Source organism: Ctenopharyngodon idella, chromosome 18 (genome assembly GCF_019924925.1).
Source record: "Ctenopharyngodon idella isolate HZGC_01 chromosome 18, HZGC01, whole genome shotgun sequence".
Lineage (NCBI taxonomy): Eukaryota > Metazoa > Chordata > Actinopteri > Cypriniformes > Xenocyprididae > Ctenopharyngodon > Ctenopharyngodon idella.
The window spans coordinates 26,183,696-26,209,265 of NC_067237.1; the positions used below are offsets into that span (position 1 = coordinate 26,183,696).

Genomic DNA, 25,570 nt, shown 5'->3' on the forward strand with positions numbered 1-25,570 from the left:
AAAGATCATGTTACTAATTGATGAACACACTTTGGCGAACTGCCGCATTTGAATTAAACATGTTTGGTTATTTTTTTCTATTCAGTGTTGTGAACAACGTTTGTTAGTCCAGCCAGATTCACTGCCGATTTACATCAGAAATTGAAAATCTTCCACTAAGTAGGTTAGCGCGTGGAGTGAGGCCATTTTGCATTGCGCCATTCGCCTCGGCGGAGGAGAGATCAAATGGCAGTCACTGTGCCCGGAGCAGACAGGGAGCAGCTGCCAGTACGGTGCCCCCCCTTAGGCCACCTTTTTTCTCAGTTATGTCCTAGAACTCAATCCCATAACCTCCCTCCACTTCTAGCCATTGCTAACATACTGGAATTTATGGGTCAGTGCTCAGGACGGAGACCAGGAGGAACTACTTTCAAGCAACTGAGAAGTACAACTTCTCACAAGGGGGCTTTCACACGGGCAATGTCACAGAGCAGCCATCTCATGGAGCTTTCACAAACCTAGATACAGAAAAAAGATCTTAAATCACTCCTGCTACCAAAAAAAAGATGGTCCTAGAGCCTGGCCAAGCTTCATCGACATCACTAGTTATGCACCAAAATGATTTTATTTATTTATTTTACTGTAAACCGAAAATACAGTTTATTTAATAGTTAATCACATTTATTTAATAATCAACACTCAAATAAAAACTTGCACAAAAGGCAGCTTTTAGGTAAACTTTTTAATGATATGATTATGTTTCTACTAATTCGTTTAAATAAACATTTAAACTATGGCTCTAATAAAAACTTGTCTTCATGACAGATTTATTCAAACATACATTAAATAATGAAGGTTAAGTAACAATATAATGAATACACTCTGCGCATATACTTTGCAAAATGAATTATTTTTTCTAGCAAACTAATGAGCTATGGGCACTGAATAGGGTGACCACCGCATTTTGCAGGACAGTCCCGAAATTGGGAGCTTTGTCCCGCGTCCCGCAAGACTTAAATAGTGTCCTGCTTTTCATTTCATGTATTTTTTTTTTTTTTTCATCCATGAAATTACAATACCACAATAAGAAATATAATAAAAACTGAGAGTGGCATTTAAAAATCTATTTGCGGAGCCGTCATATTCTAGCTGTGAAAATAACGACCCAACGCAATCATAGAGAGAGGTTTTCCAGCTGATGACAACTGAGTGGACAGCGCAAAGGAATAGTTAAGTGCAGGCCTCACCAAAGTCTGTAAACACAACTACACCAGTAGGAATTTCATCTCACATACTGGATAAGAACCTCAAGAGCTGCTCAAAGCTGCCCAAACTGATGATTTAAAGCATGTAATTATCCATCCTGATGGGAAATATATTTTCAACGAACATGCGCCGATTCGAAATGGTCGAGCACCTACGGAAAAACATTAGATATTCTCCATTCGTTTTAACCAATAAAAAATTGATTGCGACTTTCAGAAACAACTTTCTTCTCACGTTAATGGTTCATTTAATGCGGGTTCTATGCCGTTATTATAATGAAAAATGTCGAGAGCGCATTATTGTAACACGAGCACATCAAATGTGCGAGCAGGAATCTCTCCGCTCACAGGCAGATTCCCTTCCTGCATAAAACTGGACGCGCACGCACTCTCGCTCAGATATTACATGTGCGTTGTCCTCCTGCATGTGCAGCCATGAATCTAGAATTGTCTTCTCTCCAGGATTTAATGCTGCCAGAAGCGCAACTTTATAGTGTAGGCACCCATATTTACATAACGTAGTAGTTGTAAATTTATCTGTCTCACACGTGTCCCGCATTGTTTCGCAAAATCACATCTACTGTCCTGCAACAGATCAATAGCCAGGTGGTCACCCTAGCACTGAATGGCTTTCCTGAGGTAAATGTAACATTGTTTACATGTTGTTTTAGTCTTTCCACAGTTGAAACACTGACTGAGTGATTATAAGACATACATTTAAGTAAGTTGTATTGTTTCTTTCAGCATACCTTATGATGTTCATTCATGTTTATTTTGCTATATAACGTAGTAGAGCTTCGCACTGCTCAAAAGTAACAAAGCACCAAGCTTATTGAGATTATTGGAATGGTACAGTATGTGAGCTATATAATAATGTTTAGAAGTTTTGTTCAGGCATCAATTGAAAACTAAAAGAACTGAAAACTAAAGATCTTGGTTCATAAAAAAATGAAATTTATCCACATTTTGTGTACGAAATAGTGACACCATCAAAACATGTCATCGGAGAAGCGCCAATTAAACGTCACCATTTCGGGCAATGATTTTGGCCCTCCAAAACAGTTTTGGCCGAAACCATATTATTTTCGTGTATCACTAATCATTGACTGACCCTTCCCAACCAGTAGACCATTTCCTAAAGCACGCATTTTTATGATGTCCTTATCCCTCACCCTAGTACAGCCCTACACTTAGGGCTGGACGATTAATCGAAAAGTAATCGAAACAGAAATTCAGAACCTCTAACCGACGTAATTTTCCCATGTCGGTTATTTTCGTTTTTTAATCCTGTTAATACTTCCCCCTTAAAAACATATTACCGCGTGTGTAGCCACGTGACTCCGCCCGTCCAGTGAATGGCATGGAAGCAACATGGAGGTGAACGCCGAGTCAACACACAGAGACGGCACGCGAGCGGTGGGTGAGCCTTGCGTCTTCACAAACTTTGTGTGTTTACGGTGTGGCAGTTTGGACATTCAAGCGATTAGACGATCGGATGTGTATTATTATATCGAGCTACCGTGCTCACGCAACTGAATTGTGACACAAGCACTCATACATACAGTCTCCGCACAAAACGTGAAGATCAAGCGCACAGAGAGGAATGCAGAAACTAGTTGTCAGCGCTGTCCTGTGATTTATCACTAAAGTAGCTTAGAAACTCAAAAGTTATTATAGCATATATTTTTATACTTTTGAAGTAACTATTTACAAAACACAGCTTCACAATTAATAGAGAAATGGTATGACTAATAATTTATCTTTATCTGATTTACAACGAGCAGAAATCTATAAGAAATGTTAGGAACCATAGATAAAATAACTGCTGAAAGTGAGCTGTTATGTCAGATCACTCTTTCAATAGGAAAAAATATTCCACCTTTAATAATCATGCATATTTACAGTATAAAGTGAACTTGTAAGTGAACTATGAGGGCAAAAAAAACAACAAAAAAACAAAAACAAAATAATCGTTCATTAATCGTAATCGAGGTAAAATGATCAATTAATCGAGGTTTTGATTTTAAGTCATAATCGTTCAGCCCTACCTACACTTTCAGTTCAAAAATCAGGACTGCTTGCATTGGAGGTCATTTCGGCAAGTGTGAGATCCTATGTCCCTATCTCTCTCTCTCTCTCTCTCTCTCTCTCTCTCTCTCTCACTCACACACACGCACAAGTGTTTGCCTCACCTTGCCGACCCTTCTCTTTACTGAAGGGAAACACTCGCCCTAGCAGTGAAACAACTGCACTGTAATTACCGTCATTTGTCAAGTGTGTGCCTGATTTATAGTCAATTAAAAATACCCCAAAAAGTGGCAGTGGGCCCTGTTGTATGTGGGCCGCGTGATTAATGTTGTACAATTACAGCTTTGAGAGTGGCGTGAGCTGGAAAAAGCCATGTTGAGAGACACGGGGCTTTGCATGGCTAAAACAGAGATTAGATTACCATTAAAATATGCTACTTTTTAAACCACACACACACACACACACAAAAAAAAAACTATATTTATATATTTCTTTTCTTTTTTCCCAATGATGTTTCATTTAAAGATGTTTTTGTAATATAATGTGTGTATATATTGTTTCATAATGACTAGCTCATGATAAATAAAACATTCGTTTTGTTAGTCAAAAATATCAAGGCCTGACTGCACTGTATACCATCAGGTTGGAGGTTTCTTCAGCAAAGGTTCTTGTAAGCTGTCATCATCTCTTACCACTATGATCACATACAATAAATTGATGTTATTTGGCCTATGGAGTGAACTGTCATTTCACAGCCAGTAAAAAAAACAGGCTTACTGTAAAGCATGTTTATGTGCCTTCAAAACACATGGAAACACTTATCCCTATAAAACTCAAAGTTCTTGAGGCTATACCTCAATTCAATTTACTTAAACCAGTAAGCAATGCAAAGGCTGAGTGCACTTAAGATGGAAAAATGATAAAGTCAAGCACAACACAGTGAAGGAAGTCTGAGATCCTTCGGGGAAGAGGTACTCTATATCGAGCTAATAATCAGTGCCAGGCCTGAACAGACACACTACTGTATGGACTGAGAGCTGAGGAAGTGTCTGAACACTATTGTGGTGATGGCCAATCAAGACTGTAACTCAGAATCTTACTACCATACAGGCGATAGTGAATCACACACTGCATCTTACAGTGACAGTCCGTATTTAGGCTGAGGAATGAGGCTGGTGCAAAGTTTTTGGCCTGCATGATGTAATGGTGAGCAAGAGGGATAGATGGATGTAAATGTTTGAACTGCCAACAGGGAGTTAGAATCTGGTGGAAAATGTCCCAGACTGAACCAACGAGCACACTTACATAAAAAAAAAAAAAACTAAAGTAGCTGTGATCGATGTTATCATGCCTCATGTGTAAACACTGAAAAAAAGAAAAAGAAAAAGAAAAAGAAAAAAGGGGGTCTTAAGTTTTAAGTGCAGGGCTCGAAAATAAGGACTGCCCGATGGCCCGGGACCAGCGTGAAAGACGCTTTCCATCGGGCCAGTGCAGCACTGTCATGAAAGTTTGTCATTTGCATGTTTTTTTTTTAAACCCTTGCGAATATAAACTTTCAAGCGACACAAAAGAAAACTCATTTCAGTACTCGTGCGCTGTGTGAGAAGTTTTGTCTGCATACACATCCGAAGCGCTTGCCCAGAAAGCCGCCTCTCAGACAGCGCTCAAATACTTCATTGAGTTCTTTTTTAAGTCTTCTTGCACATGAATGGACAAATGAACACAAATTTATGTCAAAATGCCCATCTTGCCGAGTATCCTAGCAAACATAGTCGGTTTTGGCTTAAGTGAACGTTAACAGTTGAGAAAGAAAATGCATGTGTAATTCTGCATTCACACGGCGTTAACGCTTCTCATTTACTTTGAATGGGTGACGTCATGCATTGCCGAACTGAATTGTGGTTTCCGCCGCATCGCTTCACTCGCGTTGCTCGCAGCAGGAGTTGAAGATTTCTCAACTTTTCAAGCGCCAATGCATGCGTCAGCCAATCAAATCACAGACGCTAGCCAAATGCGTTCATGCAACACTGGAAAGTAATGTGATTAGCTGTTGTACTATGATGGTCGCGTCAGTGCAAGATTCAGACACACCCTCCGTCAAGCGTTGAATGCAGTGTAACAGTATATTGGATCTGCGCATTCGGTCTTAAAGTGACAGCTGCTTAATAAATCTGTCTTTTTAATGTTAATCAAGCAACAAAAGACAAAGAAAAAAAATAATAACTCCCTGCTCTTGACTGTATAACTTATTACCCGACTGGGCCAGTAGAGAAAAAAAGTGACTGGTTGCATCTAAAAATTTCAGTTGGCTTTATAAAAGTTATATAAATGGTGGGTTCAAAAATTACAAAATCAACTGACAGAAAAAAAAAATTGGGACTAATGTCATTGCTCACTAGGGGTGTAATGGTACACAAAAGTGATGGTTTGGTACGTACCTCGGTTTTGAAGTCACGGTTTGGTACAGATACGGTATAGCAGGAAGAAAACTAAACATAAAATAGTTTTTTTCTATTTTATTAAACAGTGACTGAACAAATTGTGTCTCTGTTTTTAAACAAATTCAACTATAATTCACAAGTTCACCTGCCCATTCAGTCTGAATGGTTAATGGTAAAACAAACTTTACTTGCTGTCCTCGAAGGAGGCTCGAACCCAAGGCTCGGGCTCAGAGTTAAACCCCCCTATAACAGTACTGCGTAGAGGGAGAATAAGAGAAATAGAGGAGGAGATGGGGAGGAGGAGGGATGCTGGAAGAATTGTCGCTGGATGACGCAGTGACTGCTGCTTATATACGCTCGTTATGATGATTGACAGGACTGAATGTTTAGGCTCCTCCCACACCTACGTTTGGAACTACATTTAAAATTTTCTTAAGGATAAAAAAGCTATCTCTGCTAATACTGTGAACTATATAAGGAGCACTTTCTTTAATATTACAATAATATTAAAGGTTTCAATTAACAACAGAGGCCAAATTCTTAAATTAAGGAAGAGATGATCGCGTTCTCGCGCTCCGTGCTGCCGCTTGAACTGAGGCATCTATACAGCGATCTGTCACGCCACATCAAAGAGCGACAAAACAGCATTTATTGTTTGAATTCCATGATAAAATGGACAGAATTTGAGGGATGAGGCTTTGTTTGTTATTGAAAGTAACAAAAAACAGAGCTTATTGTGATTAATGGTGGTTAATGGTGGTTAAAAGTGGTTAATGGGCTACACATGCGTACCGAACCGAAAGACACGCACCGAAAATTTTTGGTACGAATACGTGTACCGTTACACCCCTATTGGTCACAAACGCAATGAATTTACTTTCTCAACAGTGCTGTAAAATCATTTCTTGTGTGATTATCAGACAATCTTTCAAAGAGGCAAAGTTTTACAAGAAGATCTAGATAAAGCGATTTATAGTGCACTGAGAAAAGGATAAATTGTCCAGTCTTCAGGCTGTGACTCAATTCTCAAAAGTGTCACCTTCTACTTTGATATGTGATCTCTCTGATCTGCGTCGGGTGATATTCTAATTTCCCAGCGGCGGAGGAGTTTCGAGCCGAGCAGAGTTTGTATTTTTGGTGCGACCAGCTGTGGGATAATAAGTGTGTGAAATTGGAGCTGGTGTTGAATTAACGGTGAGGGGCTCTGGGAGAAGAAAAGATCAATCTCATTGGCTTTCATAAAATTGCATTCCATTTTTCCTTCTTCATTATAGTGTGGGACGAGGAGAATGGCGATACCTATACGGTGAGTATCCAGAGAAATGAGAGCACTCCACTTTATTTGATTTTCGTTTTAGTAATATAAAAACGATATCCCATTCGAGAGAATGCCACACTTCTGTTAGCGCTGGCTCTTATTGGCGAGGGTTCCTGAAAATGACTTTACTCCTAATTTAGGTGCAGAATTTGATAGGATGGGAGAAAAAGTAATCGTATTTCACTTAGATTCATCTTTGGACTGACTTCTCATTTTACATGTCGATCTTCAAATTAAACTTGAATTGTATACACATACATTCATACTACATATATATATATATATTTGCAAATGTCTGTAAATATATATATACACACACACACACACACACACATTTATATACATGTATACATAACTAAACCACAGTTGTAGTGCAGAGATGTATTTGCAAGAACTCTGCACCCATATGTTCCAAAATACAGTGTTCCTTCATATGCATTTAGACATTTATGCATGTTTGCAGTCTTTCTGAGAGTTAAATTAATTAATTTTGTTGACCTAGGACTCTCAGGTGGTTAGCGTTGACCACCTCGAGACTGCCTCCATCTGCATAATTACTGAGCAGGCATAGCCAAACAGGAGGAGAGGAGAGCAGTGTATTTACATAAATCTGCATATGTCACTAGCACAGCTGACTGCCTCTGACACCAGCTATGAGTCACCAGCCACACACCTGCAAACACAAACTCACATGCACACACACTGTAAATGGATTCAGCACACAGAAAGACTGTGCTCATTATAACCTCATCACTGTTATGTGATACACCGCAACGATTATGCTTCATTTTAAGGGTTTAATGAAGTGTCCTGCCATACTGAATTTAGCTGATGTTATTTTACCCATGTTCCCTACAAACTGCAACAATTTTATGGTGTAAACAAGTCATATAAATTTGTCTCATAATCCTATAGCACTGGGAACTGCATAAACTAGTGACAAAGTAACGTTAGTCAGTCCCTTTATGGATTGTATCTGAATAAAGGCCCATTCACAACGAACGTTAAATATTAAAGGTAATTATTAGCGCCCATAACAATGGATTATGCTCTGTTTGTTTTAAAGGGTTAGTCCACCCCAAAATGAAATTTCAGTCATTAATTATTCATTTGAACTCCGGCACAGTATTGGCCGGCTCTGGTCACGTGAGCAGCACGACACATGCATGCAATCCTGATGCAGGAGCGAAGGTCTTGTGGGTGTGGAACGACATGAGGGTAATTAATTAATGACATAAATTTCATTTTTGGGTGAGCTAACCCTTTAAGTGCAAGCTGCAGTTATGTTGCTTACCACTTTAAATAATCAAACTCTTTAAAGTCAGGTGGATTCTGATTGGCTTTCAATGTTTTAATTCGTGGCATTATCCTCGCAAACATTCCACCAATTTCAGTTCCACCAGTGAATTTGCAGAACTAAAGTTATGTACATGTGCACAGGGATTTAAGTGATTACATGCTGTTAATAAGGTACATTTTCGTATTGCCGTAATCACAGATTGTGAGTATGATACAGCTTCTAAACAAATGTTTGGTAAACAAGAATTTAATAAGAAACTTACTTGCTTTAGTGACTTGCATTTTATACGCAATATTGCCAGTTCATTTTTGTTATTGCTCCATCAGCAAAAATCAAACCAACAGCAGAACATAATGCAGTGCATGTCTGAGCAATAGACTTTTGTTAAGAAAGAAATTAATAGTTTTATTCAACAAGGATGCATTCAGTTGATCAAAAGTAGCAGTAAAGACATTGATAATGTTCTTTTGAACTTTCTATTTATGAAAGTATCCTAAAAAAAGTTTCACAGTTACTACAAAAATTTTAAGCTGCACAACTGTTTTCAACATCGATAATAATAAGAAATGTTTCTTATGATATATGTTTCACAATGATTTTTCTACTGTACAAACGAATGTTGGGGCTAATGCATTACAAGTAACTTGAGTTACGTAATCAGATTACTTTTAATCTGAATAACCTTTTTAACTCAGGTTACTTTTAGTAACTAGTAAAGTACCGCATTACTTTTAAATGACAGACTGACAGCTCTCCTGTCGCCATGTTGAGTGAAATCGAGAGTAAGTGCAGAGGCGTCGTGTGTAAACATGAGTATTTAGTCATCTCACCACAACAAAAACAGAGTCAGTATTCTTCAAAATGAATAAAAACAGTGAAATGCAATCTCAGAATGTTGCACAAACCTGCAATAATTAAATATATTAAATTAAGCTAATATACTTTATGTACTTAAGCTCACTTTATTAACCAACGTCTTTACTGCTGAACTTTGATGATCCAATACAACCATACTAATAAGCACAAATTACTTTAGATAAACATCACATTTGTGAAGCTTATTCATTTTTGGTGTGAAAGGGCCTTTACATTTGCCAAAAATATAACTTTTTTGTTGGTATTCAAAAACAAAAAAGCAAGCCCCGCCCAGGTGAGAAAAAGTAACGCAATTAGTTACTTTTTTAGGGAGTAACGCAATATTGTAATGCTCCCAAATATTCCTCAACATTGATGACAGCACAGCTGAAACTTTGTTTAAGCTGTGCCCTATAGTGTACAGGCGTGTATTTGCATTTTCTTCAGCCTGAGGCTTATTCACTTCACTTTTAGTGGTAAAGGTCCTTTACATTTGCCCAAAATAGAACTTTTGTTTGTTTGTTTTTGTTATTAAAAAGCAAACAAGCAAGCCCAGCCCAGGTGAGAAAAAGTACAGCAAAAAGAAACAAAAAAGTAACAAAGTAACACAATTAGTTATATTTATAGGGAGTAATGCAATATTGTAATGCATTACTTTTAAAAGTAACCTTCCCCAACACTGGTACAAACTGTATATTATATCCCTTAACCCTAACCCTAAACACAACCCTCTCAGAAAACAAAAAAATGTCTCCACAAGAGCAAATATTTGTGGTATTACTATCCTTGTAGGAAATACCTGAACCACACATACACACATGTACATACAAATACCTATGAATCTATAAATACAAATGAGAACACCCTGGCCAGTTTTCTTGTGTAGCAGCTTTACTTCCTGCAAGGTTCTTGAGCCTAGAGCTTGCAACAAATAAGCTTCATGAAATCCAAGCGTACTTCTCTGACTGAATGATCACGCTTTCACAAACAACATAGCATGGTAATGCCATATTTTGTATTTTGGTTTACTAGGAAAGTTATTTGCCCACATGTGTGAAGTTGTGCACGTAAGTGAGTGCGTTTTGTGTGTTGTGCTGTGCTGACAGGAGCATATTCAGGGTAATAGAAGTGCACAGTGGTTACAGGGTGACTCAGTAAAGCGGAACTGAGCTCTGTCTCCATGTGCATGGATCGCTGGGTCCCTAGATGACAGAATGCCTCAGCGACCTTCCTTATCGAATAGAATAGAATAAAAAGATTGAAACTCCAGGCGAGATTGGCCATCTTGCTGAATTGGTGATAAAATATATATTTTTCCATTGGAAAAAGTGGCACTTCTCATTGCATTTTTGGCCTGATGACTGTGCTTTCGTTTCTTTGTCTGTCAGCGTAATGGTGTTGAGTGGTCTTCTATGTCAGTGTAATCATGTTCTGTAGCTTAAGTAAATTGAAATTCAAAGGGAACAATCTTTTGTAAGGACTGCCACCACTCTCACTGTTCTAATTACATGGATCAATGGCTCCCCCCAAATACAAAAACTTGGAACATAGCGGTCAAACCGGCTCCAAATCGGTGACTGTGTGCAAACTCCACAGTCATGCCCAGTCGCACACACAAACACAAACGTTCACAAAAAAATCATCGTCGCGCAAACTGCAGTATCCGCAGTACTGTCTTGGCAGACAACGGTGCCCATTCTTCCTCTTTTAGCTGTGCAACCTATTGACACGACTGTCAATTTGGGAAGAGGAGACAGAAAAGAAAGACACTTTGGCAGAGATACTAGATTCCCACTGGGGCCCAAAGCAGTGCCAGCTAGACATTACTGCTGATCCCACAGGAGTCGAAGAAAAGCTTGAAGACATTACTGTGCATCTCAGAGGAGACACGGTCCAGTGAATTGTGACAATCAAGAGGAACAGTTGTTGTTGTTTTCTGTTTTTTTTTTTTTTTTTTTTTTTTGAACGAGGACTGACAATCATCATAAGAGATCCCATAGAGCCTGATTAACCAATCAAATCACTCACACCTTTGTGTTAAAACACAAATCTTTCAGATGACACTTTACAGCCTTAAATAACCTTCAGTGTACTTGAGAATTACATTGATAAATGTTTATTATTAGGTCTTAAATATAATAATGTTCTAAAATTCTCATATATAAAAAGTCTAAAATAAACACATAACCACATGACATAACCAAATTAACTTCTGAAAATTTCAGGTAGTCACAACCACATAAAATCTGAGCTACTTGTTAATGCAGTACTGTCTTTTGAGTGCCGCCAACTTGTCTGAAGTGCTAGAAAAATCATCCGAATTAAAACAGGAACGTCTTCACTCATTTACACATTATCATACCATTTTCTCCATCATATTTTCTTCCACGATCTGTGCTTGTCAGAGCTGGCACAAAAAAAAGAGACTTGAAAATAATGCTAAATATGTGAGTACATTCTTAAAATTAGCCCCAAGAACACAACGTGATTGTTGATATTTTTAAAGCAACAGCCCAAAGACGCTTATAATGAGCGGGCAACACTGACGAATACGCTGTTTAAAATCTGGATGGATGGATGGATGGATGGATGGATGGATGGATGGATGGATGGATGGACGGACGGATGGATGGACGAGTGGATTAATTGTTTAAAGGGTTAGTTCACCCAAAAATGAAAATTCTGTCATCAATTACTCACCCTCTTGTCAAACCCGTAAGACTTTCGTTCATCTTCGGAACACAAATGAAGATCTTTTTGATGGAATCTGAAAGCTTTCTGTCCCTCCATAGACAGCTACACAACTGACACTTTGACGCTTCAAAAAGTTCATAAAGAGATTGTAAAACTAATCCATATGAATTGAGTGGTTTAGTCCAAATTTTCTAAAGAGACTCAATCACTTTATATGATGAATAGGTTAAATTTAGGCTTTTATTCACACAAACACTGATCAGCGAACATAAACAGAAGCTCAACCGAACCTGCTTGACGCGCAAGAACAAACCTCTTGCGGAAGCTCAAACGTGCTGCGTAACACACAAGAATGAACCTCAATGGTTCTCGCATGTCAATCAAACATGCTTGAGCTTCCGTTTACCACAACTGATGTGTGAGTTGATGAATGTTTATATGTGAATAGAAGCCTAAATTCAATTGAGATTCAAACCGATCAATTCATATGGATTAGTTTTACAATCTCTTTATGAAATTTTTGAAGTGTTAAAGTGTCAGTTGCGTAGCTGTCTATGGAGGGACAGAAAGCTCTCAGATTTAATCAAAAAGATCTTCATTTGTATTCCAAAGACGAACAAAAGTCTTACGGGGTTGGAACGACATGAGGGTGAGTAATTAATGACAGAATTTTCATTTTTGGGTGAACTAGCCCTTTAAGCTTAGTCCATCAATTTCAACCAGTGACCCGTTCAGCCTATTTTGCAGACCGATTATGAACATCAATTTGGGCTGTACTCCTCCACTACTATTTCACATGACTTTTTACCGTTTTCCACAAATGGGGATCAGTGTAATACAAGCACCTCACACTCCATCCTGCTTGAGTGAAGCCACTGTCTACCTGCTCTCAATGCAGCACTGACCTCTGCAACATGTTTGGTCCCCTGTCTGATTTGTATTCACATGCAGTACAGGACCTCTGGACATCTCTGAGGTGAACACCACATAGTGGATTGCATTTGCATTTTTTCATTTATTTTCTGCATGTCTCATGTTATGCTTTTGGGGTTGGTTTACAACTCCACTAGGCAACACATTGTTTATGATTTATCTGAAAAACTGATTAATATGTTGTTGCTCTCAAAACACTCATGGTGATGCCTTTTTCATGCAAGGCAGTGTACGAGTATCCTGTGGGGACGTACATGCTTAATGTGTAATTAGACTGTAATTTCATTAATCACTCTGATTCTCTGGGTCTCGGGAGAGTTTTATTGTGTGAATGTGGAGACCTGTGAGGAAACAACTCCATTATTAGCAGTTCTCACATTCTCACATGTTGGCCGTTCTAAAGTGTTTTGATGAAATCTGTCTTAACTGCCTCTGAAAAATATGACGCAGACAGAATCTGTCTGTATGGCGGCATGGTCTGCCAGAATCTCGACGTGAATCTTTACGCAGAAAGTTCTACGCCGCTGCAACGGTTACAAACAGACGGGAGACGGGAATCACAAAGGCTTTGTAAACATCCACACAATCAAACGGAATAATTTATGAGCACCAGATCATTTTGATGTTTTGTTTGGACACTGCAGCTTTTATTTCCTTTCTTTTTTTAATAAATGAAAAAGTATTGTGCATGATAATGAGAATAATGAACAATCAACATTCACCAGAGGCCCTCGAGAACTGTTCTTTCTCCAGCTGGCGTGCACATGTGGCTCAGACAGCCACGGTGTGTGAAAGACAGAAAGCAAGAGGTAAGAGAAAGCCAAAAATACACAAATTCCCCAACCAAACCTGAACCCTCTCATTCACCGCTGATGACATCATTGCCGTACCTTGCAGCAGAGGAACGTCTTTGAGGAACCCTCCACTGTACTCCACCTGGTACTCCTTCTCCTGAAATCCCGGTACACATTCAGCCTTCTCTTCTTTTTCCTGCGCTCCAGTGCACACAACCTGAAACAGAAAGAAAGATTTCCTTTTGATTACTGAATATAGGGGACAATTTTAACATTTTTAAACTTTTTTGTGCTATGCAAAACATACATATACACATATACCTACAATAAATTATTTGAGATACAGTGGGTTTATATATATATATATATATATATATATTGACTTCTACAGTCGGCACAGCTGTAACTCAAGTCTGTTAATATAAATATTTAGTAACCGTTTAATTCAACGGTCCACTTTAGACATTCTACTAACTATAAGTAACTTTGCAACTACGTCATACCAGTCATTAGAGTATTAGTAGACTGTCTGCTTAAAGGGTTAGTTCACCCAAAAATGAAAATTCTGTCATTTATTACTCACCCTCATGTCGTTCCACACCCGTAAGACCTTCGTTCATCTTCGGTATACAAATTAAGATATTTTTAATAAAAACCGATGGCTCAGTGAGGCTTGCATCGCCAGCAATAACACTCTCTTTTTCAATGCACAGAAAGCTTATGAGCATTGAAAAAGGGGATGTTATTGCTGGCGATGCAGGCCTTACTGAGCCATTGGATTTTATCAAAAAATATCTTAATTTGTGTTCCGAAGATGAACGAAGGTCTTACGGGTGTGGAACGACATGAGGGTGAGTAATAAATGACAGAATTTTCATTTTTGGGTGAACTAACCCTTTAATATCTCCTAACACTTTATTTTGATGCTCCCCAACAGACAATCTACTGACTATAAGTAACTTTGCAAGAACATGTCAACTTATTACTAACCCAAACTTAGCCTAACCCTAACCTAACAGTCTACTAACAATTTACTACAGTCTACTAATACTCAAATGAGAGTTAGTTGACATGTACTTGCAGAGCTACTTATAGTTAGTAAAACGTCTAAAGCGGACCATTAAAATTGTGTTACCAAATATTTTAATACAAATATAAATGTAAATATGATTTTTTTTTTTTTTTTTTTTTTTTGAGAGTGGAGCATTGAGTTCTCTTTCATGCCTGAACGGACAAAAACACACAAAATTATGTCAAAATGCCTGTTTTTGGTGAGTGACCTTGTGAACACAGTATTAAATAAGTTAAAAGGTCTTAAATGACCGTAAAGAGAAAATTGGATGTGTCAGATACGCGTCGTCAGAGCTGGGTAGTAACAGATTACATGTAATCTGGATTATGTAATCAGATTCCAAAAATCAAGTACTTGTAATTAGAGTAAACTACTTTTTAAAATACTCGTAATCAGATTATAGTTACTTTTTTTATGGATTACATGATTACATATTATTTACACAATGTCAGTAAATTGTTCACAATTCATTGATTCTCCTAATTTTTCATTTTTTTCATAATAAACCTTTTTTTTCTTTGTATCTGTCAAAATAGTACAAGTACATCAAATAAGGGTTAGCACAAAAGTAATCTAAATGTATTCCAAAAGTAGTCAGATTACGTTACCAAAAATGTGTAATCTAAGAGATTACAAAATTTGTCATGTAATTTGTAATCAGTAACTGATTACAATTCATAAGTAATCTACCCAGCTCTGCGAGTCATGTGTGTCAGGTTTTAAAGTGACAGCTGCCTAATAAACCTGCTGCAGTCTGTATCATTCAGTGCGTTTGCCAGCACCCTCATAATGCGATTATTATAGGATTTTGCCAATATTGCGATTAAACTTTACCTCATGTAAACGCAACTAACATTATAATTGCCCCTAACCTGGGGCATCTGCTACGTCATGTCATGTTAGCTTTCATCCATAAACCTGAGGTAAAATAAATATATAAAGCTTCAAAAAGCATCAAAACTTTACACAACAAAAGAAAAATAGTTCTAAAACATTCTAGCTTATACGTAATTAAAGGAATGTAACTTTAATACAGAGCATAAGAAATGTTTTGCATGTACTTGAGTTTCCGCTCTCCCACATTTTTGTATCTGTATGAATAGAAATGAATTCACCTTTGCCCCCTGTTAAAATTGCCAGTCGTCCTTTTCACAGATCTCTCTCTAGCCACAATACTAATCAAGTGTGACTAATTATATACATACTAATTACACAAAAAAATAAAATTCTCACAGTGCCAACTGCCAAAATTCAGTGCACTTTTCTGACTTATAATTTATTCTCAGAACTGAACTACATAGTCAAGGTTTTCTATATAAAGAAAAAAACAAAACACTTGTGTTTTTCCTGTTCTTAGTTAAAAACAGCTTCAACTGCACTGCTAAAACAAGTGTACTGACCAAATCTGAAGTATATAGTAATTCAAATAGATCAACAAGTCCATTTTCTGTCAACCTAGCAATGACTAAATGATGCTTTTACAGTGAGTGAGAGCACAACGATTCTGCTAAGGGCTTTTCTGGTCAATTATACTAATTTTAGGTTGCCTTCCACTTAGGAAAGCAAAGCTTGTCTTCATTAAGAATTAAAGGTAATCATCCAGCTTTTAAAACTCAGAGGAAATTGCTGTTTTGTGGCTTTTAGGTCAATGGTAGATGGAGAGTTTTTCAAGATCGCTTTTTTCCCTTTTGTAAGGGCCAGTGAGCCATGCTGTTCCAACCTTTCTGTCCATCTTCCTCTTTTACTTCCAGCAACATTATTACTCTTTCACACCTATTTTTGCTCTCCATCACTCACCCTTTCAGTTGAAGGGAAGCGGGGATTCTTTCTGACAATGTCACACCCCGCATGCCGTCCTTGAATATACAGCCCTGTTCCTCCTCTCAGTTCTACAGTACATAACAACTCTAGACACACAGACGGAATTTCAGAGATCTGCTCAATAGTTTCTTCCTTGGGAATACATTCAACACAGATTCAATACATCAGAAACACAGAGCATAAATCATCAGCCACGCTGTCTGAAACGTAAATATTTCAGATTAGATAACATTCATGAATAATGAAGGCTTTGGCTTAGTTTTCCCCCTTTTGTGATTTAGTAAAACCCCATGCTTCCTTAACAACTTTACTTATGAAAGGATGTGCACAATCAAACAGCTGCTTTGTAGCCCAAAAAAAAAAAAAAAAAAAAAAGCTATTCTTCATAACTTGAAAAAAAAAAAAAAAGCATTAGAGCACATAGGGCCAGGTGTCCTATTGGCAATATACCTATATCACGCCTAGGTAATTAACTGAAAATAAATATTTAGTAATATTATCAAGTTAACTGCACTGAACCTACTGACTTAGAACAAAATTTAAACTGAATTGAACTGCTTAATGATATTAACCTTGCAACATCAACACTATTATTGAACTGAACTGAATCAACATTGAATTGACTTGAGCTGATGACACAAGTATCATCTGTAGAGCTGCTTATAGCTGAATTGAATTTTCATAATTAATGATCTTTGCAACACTGACACAGTTATTGAACTGATATGAAACAACATTGAACTAAACTGAACTAAATAATGACACCATATTCTGTAGAGCTGCATTAACACTGTTTTTTTGTTTTGTTTTTTTTTTCTTACTTATTAATGTGATCCATCACACTATGGATAAATAAAAAACTCAAGCAAAGTACAAGGTTATCCTGGAAGAAATATTGCTTCCTTCTGCTCTGACAATGCTCCAGGCCAATATAGGTGTGGATGGAGGAACACCCGATCAAGACCCTGTCATGTCCAGCCCAACCTGAACCCCATTGAAAACCTCTGGAATGTGATCGAAAGGAAGATGGAAGGTCAAAATCCATCAAACAAAGACTGGTAGAGAGCATGCCAATATTCATAAATCAGTGTTATTCCACCAAATATTGATTTTGCACTCTTCCTAAGTTAAAACACTGATATCTTGTTGTTTAAAAATGAAAATAAACTTGTTCTTTGCAATAAGTGTAAAGATGCTATCTATACTTTATACTGGAAGATACTATTTGCACCTCAGTATTTTTGTACATTAACAGGATGCAAAAATATCAGAGTGTAAATGACTATATTTATTACAATTATTAAATGGAGGCTGTCTTATTGGAAAAATAAAAAACCCTCCCTACACCTTCCCTTAACCCTACCCAATAAACACATTTTTAATATTATTAAACACTCGTTCACAGTTTATTTCCACTTTCAGAACATTATTTTAATTTTAATTGAAAATAAATGCAAGCTCGGCAAAAGGCGGATTCGAACCCGCATCGATCGCGTGAACATCCAGATCTGCATGCCTTACTCGCTACTGCTGCACTACTGAAGATGTTGAATTCCATGTGCCTTTTTAAAAACTTGAGTGGCCCAACCAGACATTGGTGGGCGGAGCTAGTGTAAATAGCATTTACCAACAAGGGACGCCATTTGCATTTAGTGTAAATAGACACTCCGTAAATATAAATAGTAAATCAAGAGAAACTGCTAATTTTACAAGTGATACCCATTTTCATGTCCCAGTCACTTTAATCTTCCTTTCTTGTTGTTGTTCCCTAACTTGGTCCCATCAGTAAAAGCCATCATAACTTACATAAACTAAACCATCAAATATTTTAAACATACTTGCATATGTACTTTCAATATAGAAAGTATGTTTACAAGGCGTTCAATAAGATGCCTTAGATACCTATATTTTTTTTTTCAAACTAAGGTCTCTTTAGTTGTTACTGAAGCTATTATCCAAGTCAATTATAGGAAATCAGACAGAAATGTCAAAGTGTTGGTTTGATTTGCTTTGCGAAGAATTGAGTAGGACCTTGTAAGGATCCAGCTGGGACAGAGGATGCACATTAACAGGGCAGCACTCAAACAGCTGCTGCACCTTACTGTGTGTTCAGATGAGCATTCTGACTGTGAGACTGTATGCTTCTTCACTGTCACTACCTCAAAAATCCCTTGAAAGAAGAATTCATGCCAGGGAGCTTCAGCATTAGGGAGCTTCAAGCATGTTATTACTACAGCAATTCAGAGTTTCAAGGAAAAACTGCAGCTGAAAAAAGCCATTCACGATCGCACACTCAGCAATACGGCACAAAGTTCTCTTTGACATGTCCCCTAGGATACGACACAGACTGAAAAAAAATAATGGAGGATCTCAGCACTGTGTATTTTGAGGGGAAAATAAATGCTTATTTTAGCTTATTTTTTTACATTTAATGAGCCAAATCTGACAAAAGTGCTGTGTTTACTGAAATGGAAAAAAAATACTATCATTCTTGTTCTACAGGTTAATTTACTGCTAAAATAGCACTGCCCTAAGTGACACTCGGATACCACTATGCCGACTCTTGTTAAACTCACAAAGGCCTACTTTGCTTTATCTCTGAATTAATGACAAATACATCAGGGGGTTAAGGGTAACGCTTCCAAACAAGGTCTCCACTCTTTATGGTTCTTTCTATTCTACCCACCGCTTCTGAAGTCCTTGAGGAGTTTGTTTAATGGAGTTCCTCATAAGAGAACAGAATCTAGTTTAGTTACTCGGGAACTCAATGACTTTTCTTAGCTGCATATGAAGCAAATATTCTTAGAATTGCCTCAGCAGGGCAGAGATAACATTGCATATAAGACAGCACGATAGAAATTTCTCCAATCAGCATGGTGAAACATCATTTGAACATCCATCCAGACAAAAAATGTCAGAGCAGATATTATCACAGGGCATATGTGCACATGTTTGCCCTCTCTTGGAAAAGAGAGAATAATATAGTGAAGAAGAAAAGGGAAAAAAATATGAGAGGGAAAAGAAAAGACTGGACATTAATTATATTATGTCCTTCAAACTGCCCGAGGCAGTGTCAGGAAAAAAAAAAAAAAAAAAAAAAAAAATGTAAAAAGAGTAAAAAAAAAAAAAAAAAAACTTAGAGGAAGTTAGAGGGCCATTCACACAGGACATGATCTTGAATTCTGTCTGGATTATTTTATTATTATTATTATTGGTCTAGATGTATGAGCTCAGTGTAGAACAGTGGTTTCCAACTTTTTTTCATGCCAGGGACCGCCACAAATGATGATCCCTTAATTCTTTCCCCGCCATTGATGGAATTTTCAGTCATTTATGACAACGTTTCCCCACCATTGATGGAATTTTCTGGCAATCCATGTTTTCACAGTTATACGGTAGAGGACGCTATTACTTATTCTCTGAAAGAGTACAGAATCTCCAGATCAGGTGAAGAAGCAGAAACAAGTGATAGAAACATTATTGCTTAAAGGGTTAGTTCACTCAAAAATGAAAATTCTGTCATTAATTACTCACCCTCATGTCATTCCACACCCATAACACCTTCGTTTATCTTCGGAACTTCGAAGCTTTACGTATCTTTTGTTTCTAATCAGTGGTTCGGAGCACGTATCAAACTGCCAATGTCACGTGAACCATTGAAATTTAATAAGAATAATAAAGTCGTTATTTTGTTTTTGGTGCACAAAAAGTATTCTCGTTGCTTCATAACTTTAAGGTTGAACCACTGTAGTCACATGAACTGTTTTAAATATGTTTTTAGTAGCTTTCTGGGCATTTGAAAGTCTAAATTAACTTGCTGTCAATGGAGGCCTCACTGAGCCATCGGATTTTATCAAAAATATCTTAATTTGTGTTCCGAAGATGAGCGAAGGTCTTATGGGTGTGGAACGACATGAGGGTGAGTAATTAATGACAGAATTTTCATTTTTGGGTGAACTAACCCTTTAAGCACATGTAAAATAACGAGATCATCAAACATTAAACAGCATATAAATAAAAACTGCCTAACGTTACTGAATGAAATGCCAACCCAGGAAGAGGTATAGCACTGTGCAATCTTTGGGGGTGTTGATGGACGCGATCTACTACATTATGTTTTGATAATTTTTCTGAATCCAAGGCATAGTCTTTGACAAAAAGACAATTTTCTCAGTTTTTTGTTTTTTAATGAAACTTACTAGGGCTGCCCTCGACTAAAGATTTTTCTGGTCGACTAGTAGTCGTTCATTTTAAGCATTAGTCGACTAATTGCACGTTTATTAATAAGCCATATAAATCATAATAGAGAGTCTGTAAAATTTTGGTCAACTAAGGGGGCAGCCCTGATATTTCCTCATTATATACTTTCTTAGTCAGGATAATAGTTACATACTGACAAGTGTACTGAATGCACCTATATAAATGCGCCTTCTGTTCACTTCTGTCAAATTCAAACCTATCAAACAACTTTTAAAGCTGGAAAGTGTGAGTGGTCATAATGTGTGTGTATAAGAGTATCTATGTTGGTGTCAAGGCAGATGACATCCAATGGGAGGAAAGAGAAATGAGGTAAGAGGAAAAGAGCATATGTGCGCCTATGTCCACAGAAATGTGTGGCCGTGTTTGATGTGACAAAAGAAAGCCAAGCGCAAGGGTATTGTGCAGGCCTGCCTTTATCTCCACTGCTTGGCTGCTTACAGGGAGACGGGCATCCAAAGCAAGAACACCACCTGCTGCCTGGCCTCGACTTATTCCCTCTCTCTCCCTTCCTCAATAACGTTCGCTTTTCTTCTTCTCTGTCTGAACTGGAAAGCGTAATTGATTGCTTGGCATGTTGGTCACCTTATCAGTTCGTTTCTGTGATACAGCTGTGTGGAGACGTCATTAGTTTCTAATAATTTGACTCAGCATGATTTCCTTATTAAACACAACTAGAGAAGATGACACTGGTGGGCTGTGATCGAGGGGACAGGGTTAGAAAATGACAATGTTCCCTGCTGGTGCAGAGAAAAAAAACATTTAAATGTGCTTTTAGAAGTCTCTTCTTTTCTTTTAGGTCATACTGCTTGTGAACGACAAAGGGGATAAATTAAATGGATAGTTTGTTCAATAATTAAAATTCTGTCACCATTTACTCACCCTTGTGTCATTACAAACCTGTGGGACATTTTTTTCTTCTGTGGAACACAAAAGGAAACATTTAAGACTGTTTTCCATGCAATTTATGAGGACTGAAGCTTTTAAGCTTTGAAAAAGCACACAAAGCACATAAAAGCACATAAAAAAATGTCACATTTTGCACTATATTCCAAGTACTCTGATATCATGAAGTCACACGACAGGTAGATATCCTCCACCGTTGGGCTGTTAACTACTGCAACACATTGTAGGTTTGTAAAATTCAACTAACGTTACAGAATACATATACAAACGTAAAATATAATGTAAAATGCAGAATTAGTATGAAGATGGACCTTACTGGCTTTCCAGAAATACAGATGTCCTGGATTGCTGAGAGCCACATGCCTATATTACTTTGAATCAATGAGTCGAACCTTGATTGAGTCAGCTGACTAAACCAGATCAGTCCGATTCATAAACAAATCATTCAGGTCGGTTTTGTTAACTAAATAAATTCATTGAAAAGATCAACATCTTCAACTCTCCTGAACGTGCCACGGGTTAGAGCATAGATTTTCAGAGACAATACACTCTAAAAAAAAAAAGGTTCTATATAGTACTAAAAGTGGTTCTTTGGCTCGTAAACATAGGGGAACCACTTTAAGTGCTGTATAGCACCAAATCTTGGCGCTTCAGTGGTTCTTCAGCGGTTCTTCACTGGTTCTTTGGGGTGGTTAAGGTGCTATATAGCCACTGCCGTACAAAGAACCTGTTAAGCCCCTTTAAAGGTTGTTTACGAGCCAAAGAACCACTGTTGGTGCTGTTTAGCACCATTTTTTTTTTTTAAAAAAATAAAATGCGATATGGCACTTCTTATGGGTTCTACATAGCACCATTTGACAAAGGTGCTGTAGAGCACCTTTAAAGATATGGTGCTACATAGCACCAAAAGTGGTCCCCCTATGATTACGAGCCAAGAACCACTTTTAGTGCTATATAGCACTTTTTTTTTTTTTTTTTTAAATGTAGCCGTTTCTCCACTGAAATTAACCGAACAATTTGTCCCAGGAACTTTTTTTCCACCAGACCTGTTGCTGTCTGCGTTTCCATCACAGTCTAAAGTACCATGAAGACTATGCAAATTAGTCCGGTGGCGTAGGACTGTGCACAACTTTCCAGTTACCGCTGGATTTCGTCCTCCGCATATAAGCTTAATAAAGCCTGAACCTCATCTGTCGTATTTTTTAAAATCCATTGTTGATTTAAAGAGCAAACAACTCTTACAGCAGGCACCGCAACAGACTTTTAAAAATGGTGGTTAAAATAAAATCCTGCGTGGAGTCAACCAATCAAAATGCTGTGTGAACTCATCCAATCAGCACGTTCAGCACCCAAGTCCCACCCCCGAAAGTTCCTGAACTTTGAAAAAGTACTACCTCCTGAGCAGGGACTTTCTGAGGGGGGAAAATTTGCAGTCCCTGCGTCAAAACACACCGAGCACCACCCCAAAACGGTGGAAACGCGGCTATAGACTTAAATTTCAGTCAGTTTCTCATGCAGAACTTTCATTTGGAAAATTTTGAATATAGCACACAAGGTTGTATGTGCCACTTCATATTACTTTTATGGTGGTTTTGCATTGTTTTTGATGTTTGAAAGCTTCAGTTCCTGTTTATTGTAACAGCACAAAAAAACAGTGTTAAATATATCTCTACAAGTCATACCGTTTTGGAACGACATTAGGGTGCGTAAATAATGACAGAATTGACATTTGTAGGTGAACGGTGCCTTTAAGTTTGAGGAAAATGATAAAAAGGTAACAGCAAGTGCCATGTTTATTATAAACAAAGATACTTTGTGACAGAGACAAGACAAATAAAGTGACAGAGAAAAACTTCCAGACAGATGAGTGCCATTTCTTTGCTATGGCTTTATAAGACTCAGCGGAGATATAGAGGTTATAGTTTACTCAGCTCTTCCTGAGAGAGTCTGGCTTTTTGTTTTGCTTCACTAAGGGGAAACAGAGTTCAGACCCATACTCCGTCTCCGCTCATAAACTGCGCTATAAAGCCCTGAGTGATACTGAAGATCTAAAAGTGTGCCTTCCTTTGCCTTCCGACTACATTAACACTGAGCCTGGGCAAAACAGCTTGATGAGTATCTGACAAAACTCTCTAGTCCGTTAGCTTTAGCACTTTTCCAAGGCCCACACCATAATTTATGTATGCAATTCAAGCTTGTTAGAAATCCTCCAACGCTTGATAGCTGGATTCTTTTGGCTTCATCAATGAGGTCAGCGTCTGAGGCACTGAATCTCAGCTTACCCATAATGCCTGGATTAATTCTTTCCATAGAAAGTCTGGAACCAACATATTTCCCTGCAACTACAGCACTGTAAAGCAATAGTTAGCAGGTCTAAAGTGTTGTAATCCCTCTCAAGGCATGTAATCTACTCATTAGACCTTCTAACCTCAAAACTACTAGAGGATAAAAGCAACAGATGAGAACATAGCCATAACGCAGGCCGCGAAAGCTAAGATTAATTTTCTTTTAGATGCTGTGGTAACCCAAAGCAATTTTAATGTCCCATTCTACATTTTACAGCTTGCCTAAATTGAACAACCTAGTTTGCAAAGGTTCATTAGCAAATTCAGTCGTACACCATATGGAGTAAAATGGGAGACTGGATTTTCATTGAAGGGTTTTAAGGTTAATATAACTGTTGAGGAACAATCCTGCAGATGGCTGAACGTAAAGACTTTCTGCAGTCGAGTTGCATTCTACACAATTGATGGCACTTATAGAGGCACATAAACTCACTGATTCTTTTTTGTGCCGCACAGATTTTTCTCTTAAATAAAGATGTCAGAAGAGCGAATAAAGTTCACCAGCTTTATTGGGTGAGAGAAAAGCAACGACCACATATACGCCGAGTATCAGATCGATATGTCACTACATTCTCTGCTAAAAGAGAAAGCTTACAGCTTTAAGTGCATCCCCCTAGCTTTTTGAGTCCAAGTTAAACCTTCTACTGTCATTCAACTACTAAATCAGAACAAATTAATATCAACATTATCACGCAGCCATAATGAAGGTAGAATAGGCTATTCATTCTTTATAGATCATCTCCCTTAATGCTGCTCAGAGAATCACATCTTTAATTAATTAGCTCATTAAAGTCATCAGCAACTTCAATAAGTCAGTAAGAAATGAACACAGACTAAGAAAGTCTTGCAAATTTGTACTATAGCAGCATCACAGGGCAATGATATATTAGTGAAGTTAGCTCTGAATTGCTTAGGTCAACATGAACCATCAACCATTTTGTTCCATAATGCACATTCCTGGTCCTATTGCAAATTATCGGTTCTTGTTATATATATATATATATATATATATATATATATAAGGGCATTGGTAATAATATTAAAATGTACTAATGTCCATCTTTGACTGGCTAAAATTGTACAGTACTAGAAGATACTTTGATCCAATTCCTGTAATGAACACACCAATAAATGTCACCTTGTTTGAAGGCCATAAACAGAATTCTGCTGTAAGTAAGTAGCTTGGATGCCGCAGACGCTCTGAGTAAACTCTGCCCAGTGGTGCTCAGAGTATGACATTTACACGCAGGGTAAAGAAGTCTATTCTGGGCATGTGGCTTTCTAAGAACCTGTGCGCACGGTCACTCTGCAATGGGCCCTGGAGGTTTTAGTAGGGAGGCGTTGTCTTTTTAAAGAGTAGTGGTGATGGCCTCCGGGCAGGTGCTGTGACAGGCCTGAAGTGTGATTAAGGTTAAGACTTCATTGATGAAAGCCAGTGCAGCCAGAGCCACTAGGCAGAGTCTGGTGTAAATGTCAGCTCAAGAAAAAAAAAATCAATATGGTCATATGAGTTCACAGACAACCTGATTGGGAATGGCTGCAGCACCTTAAGTGTGTGAAGA

General features: G+C 37.8%; 1 protein-coding gene across 1 annotated transcript in view; it reads right to left on the bottom strand.

Moving 5' to 3' along the window:
• cdh13 (cadherin 13, H-cadherin (heart)) overlaps positions 1–25,570 on the bottom strand; it is a 355,078-nt gene that overhangs the window by 239,789 nt on the left and 89,719 nt on the right. Inside the window, exon 2 of the mRNA XM_051869540.1 lies at positions 13,704–13,824. Within this exon, the coding sequence (XP_051725500.1) occupies positions 13,704–13,824 (121 nt within the window). The remainder of the gene's footprint in view (positions 1–13,703; positions 13,825–25,570) is intronic.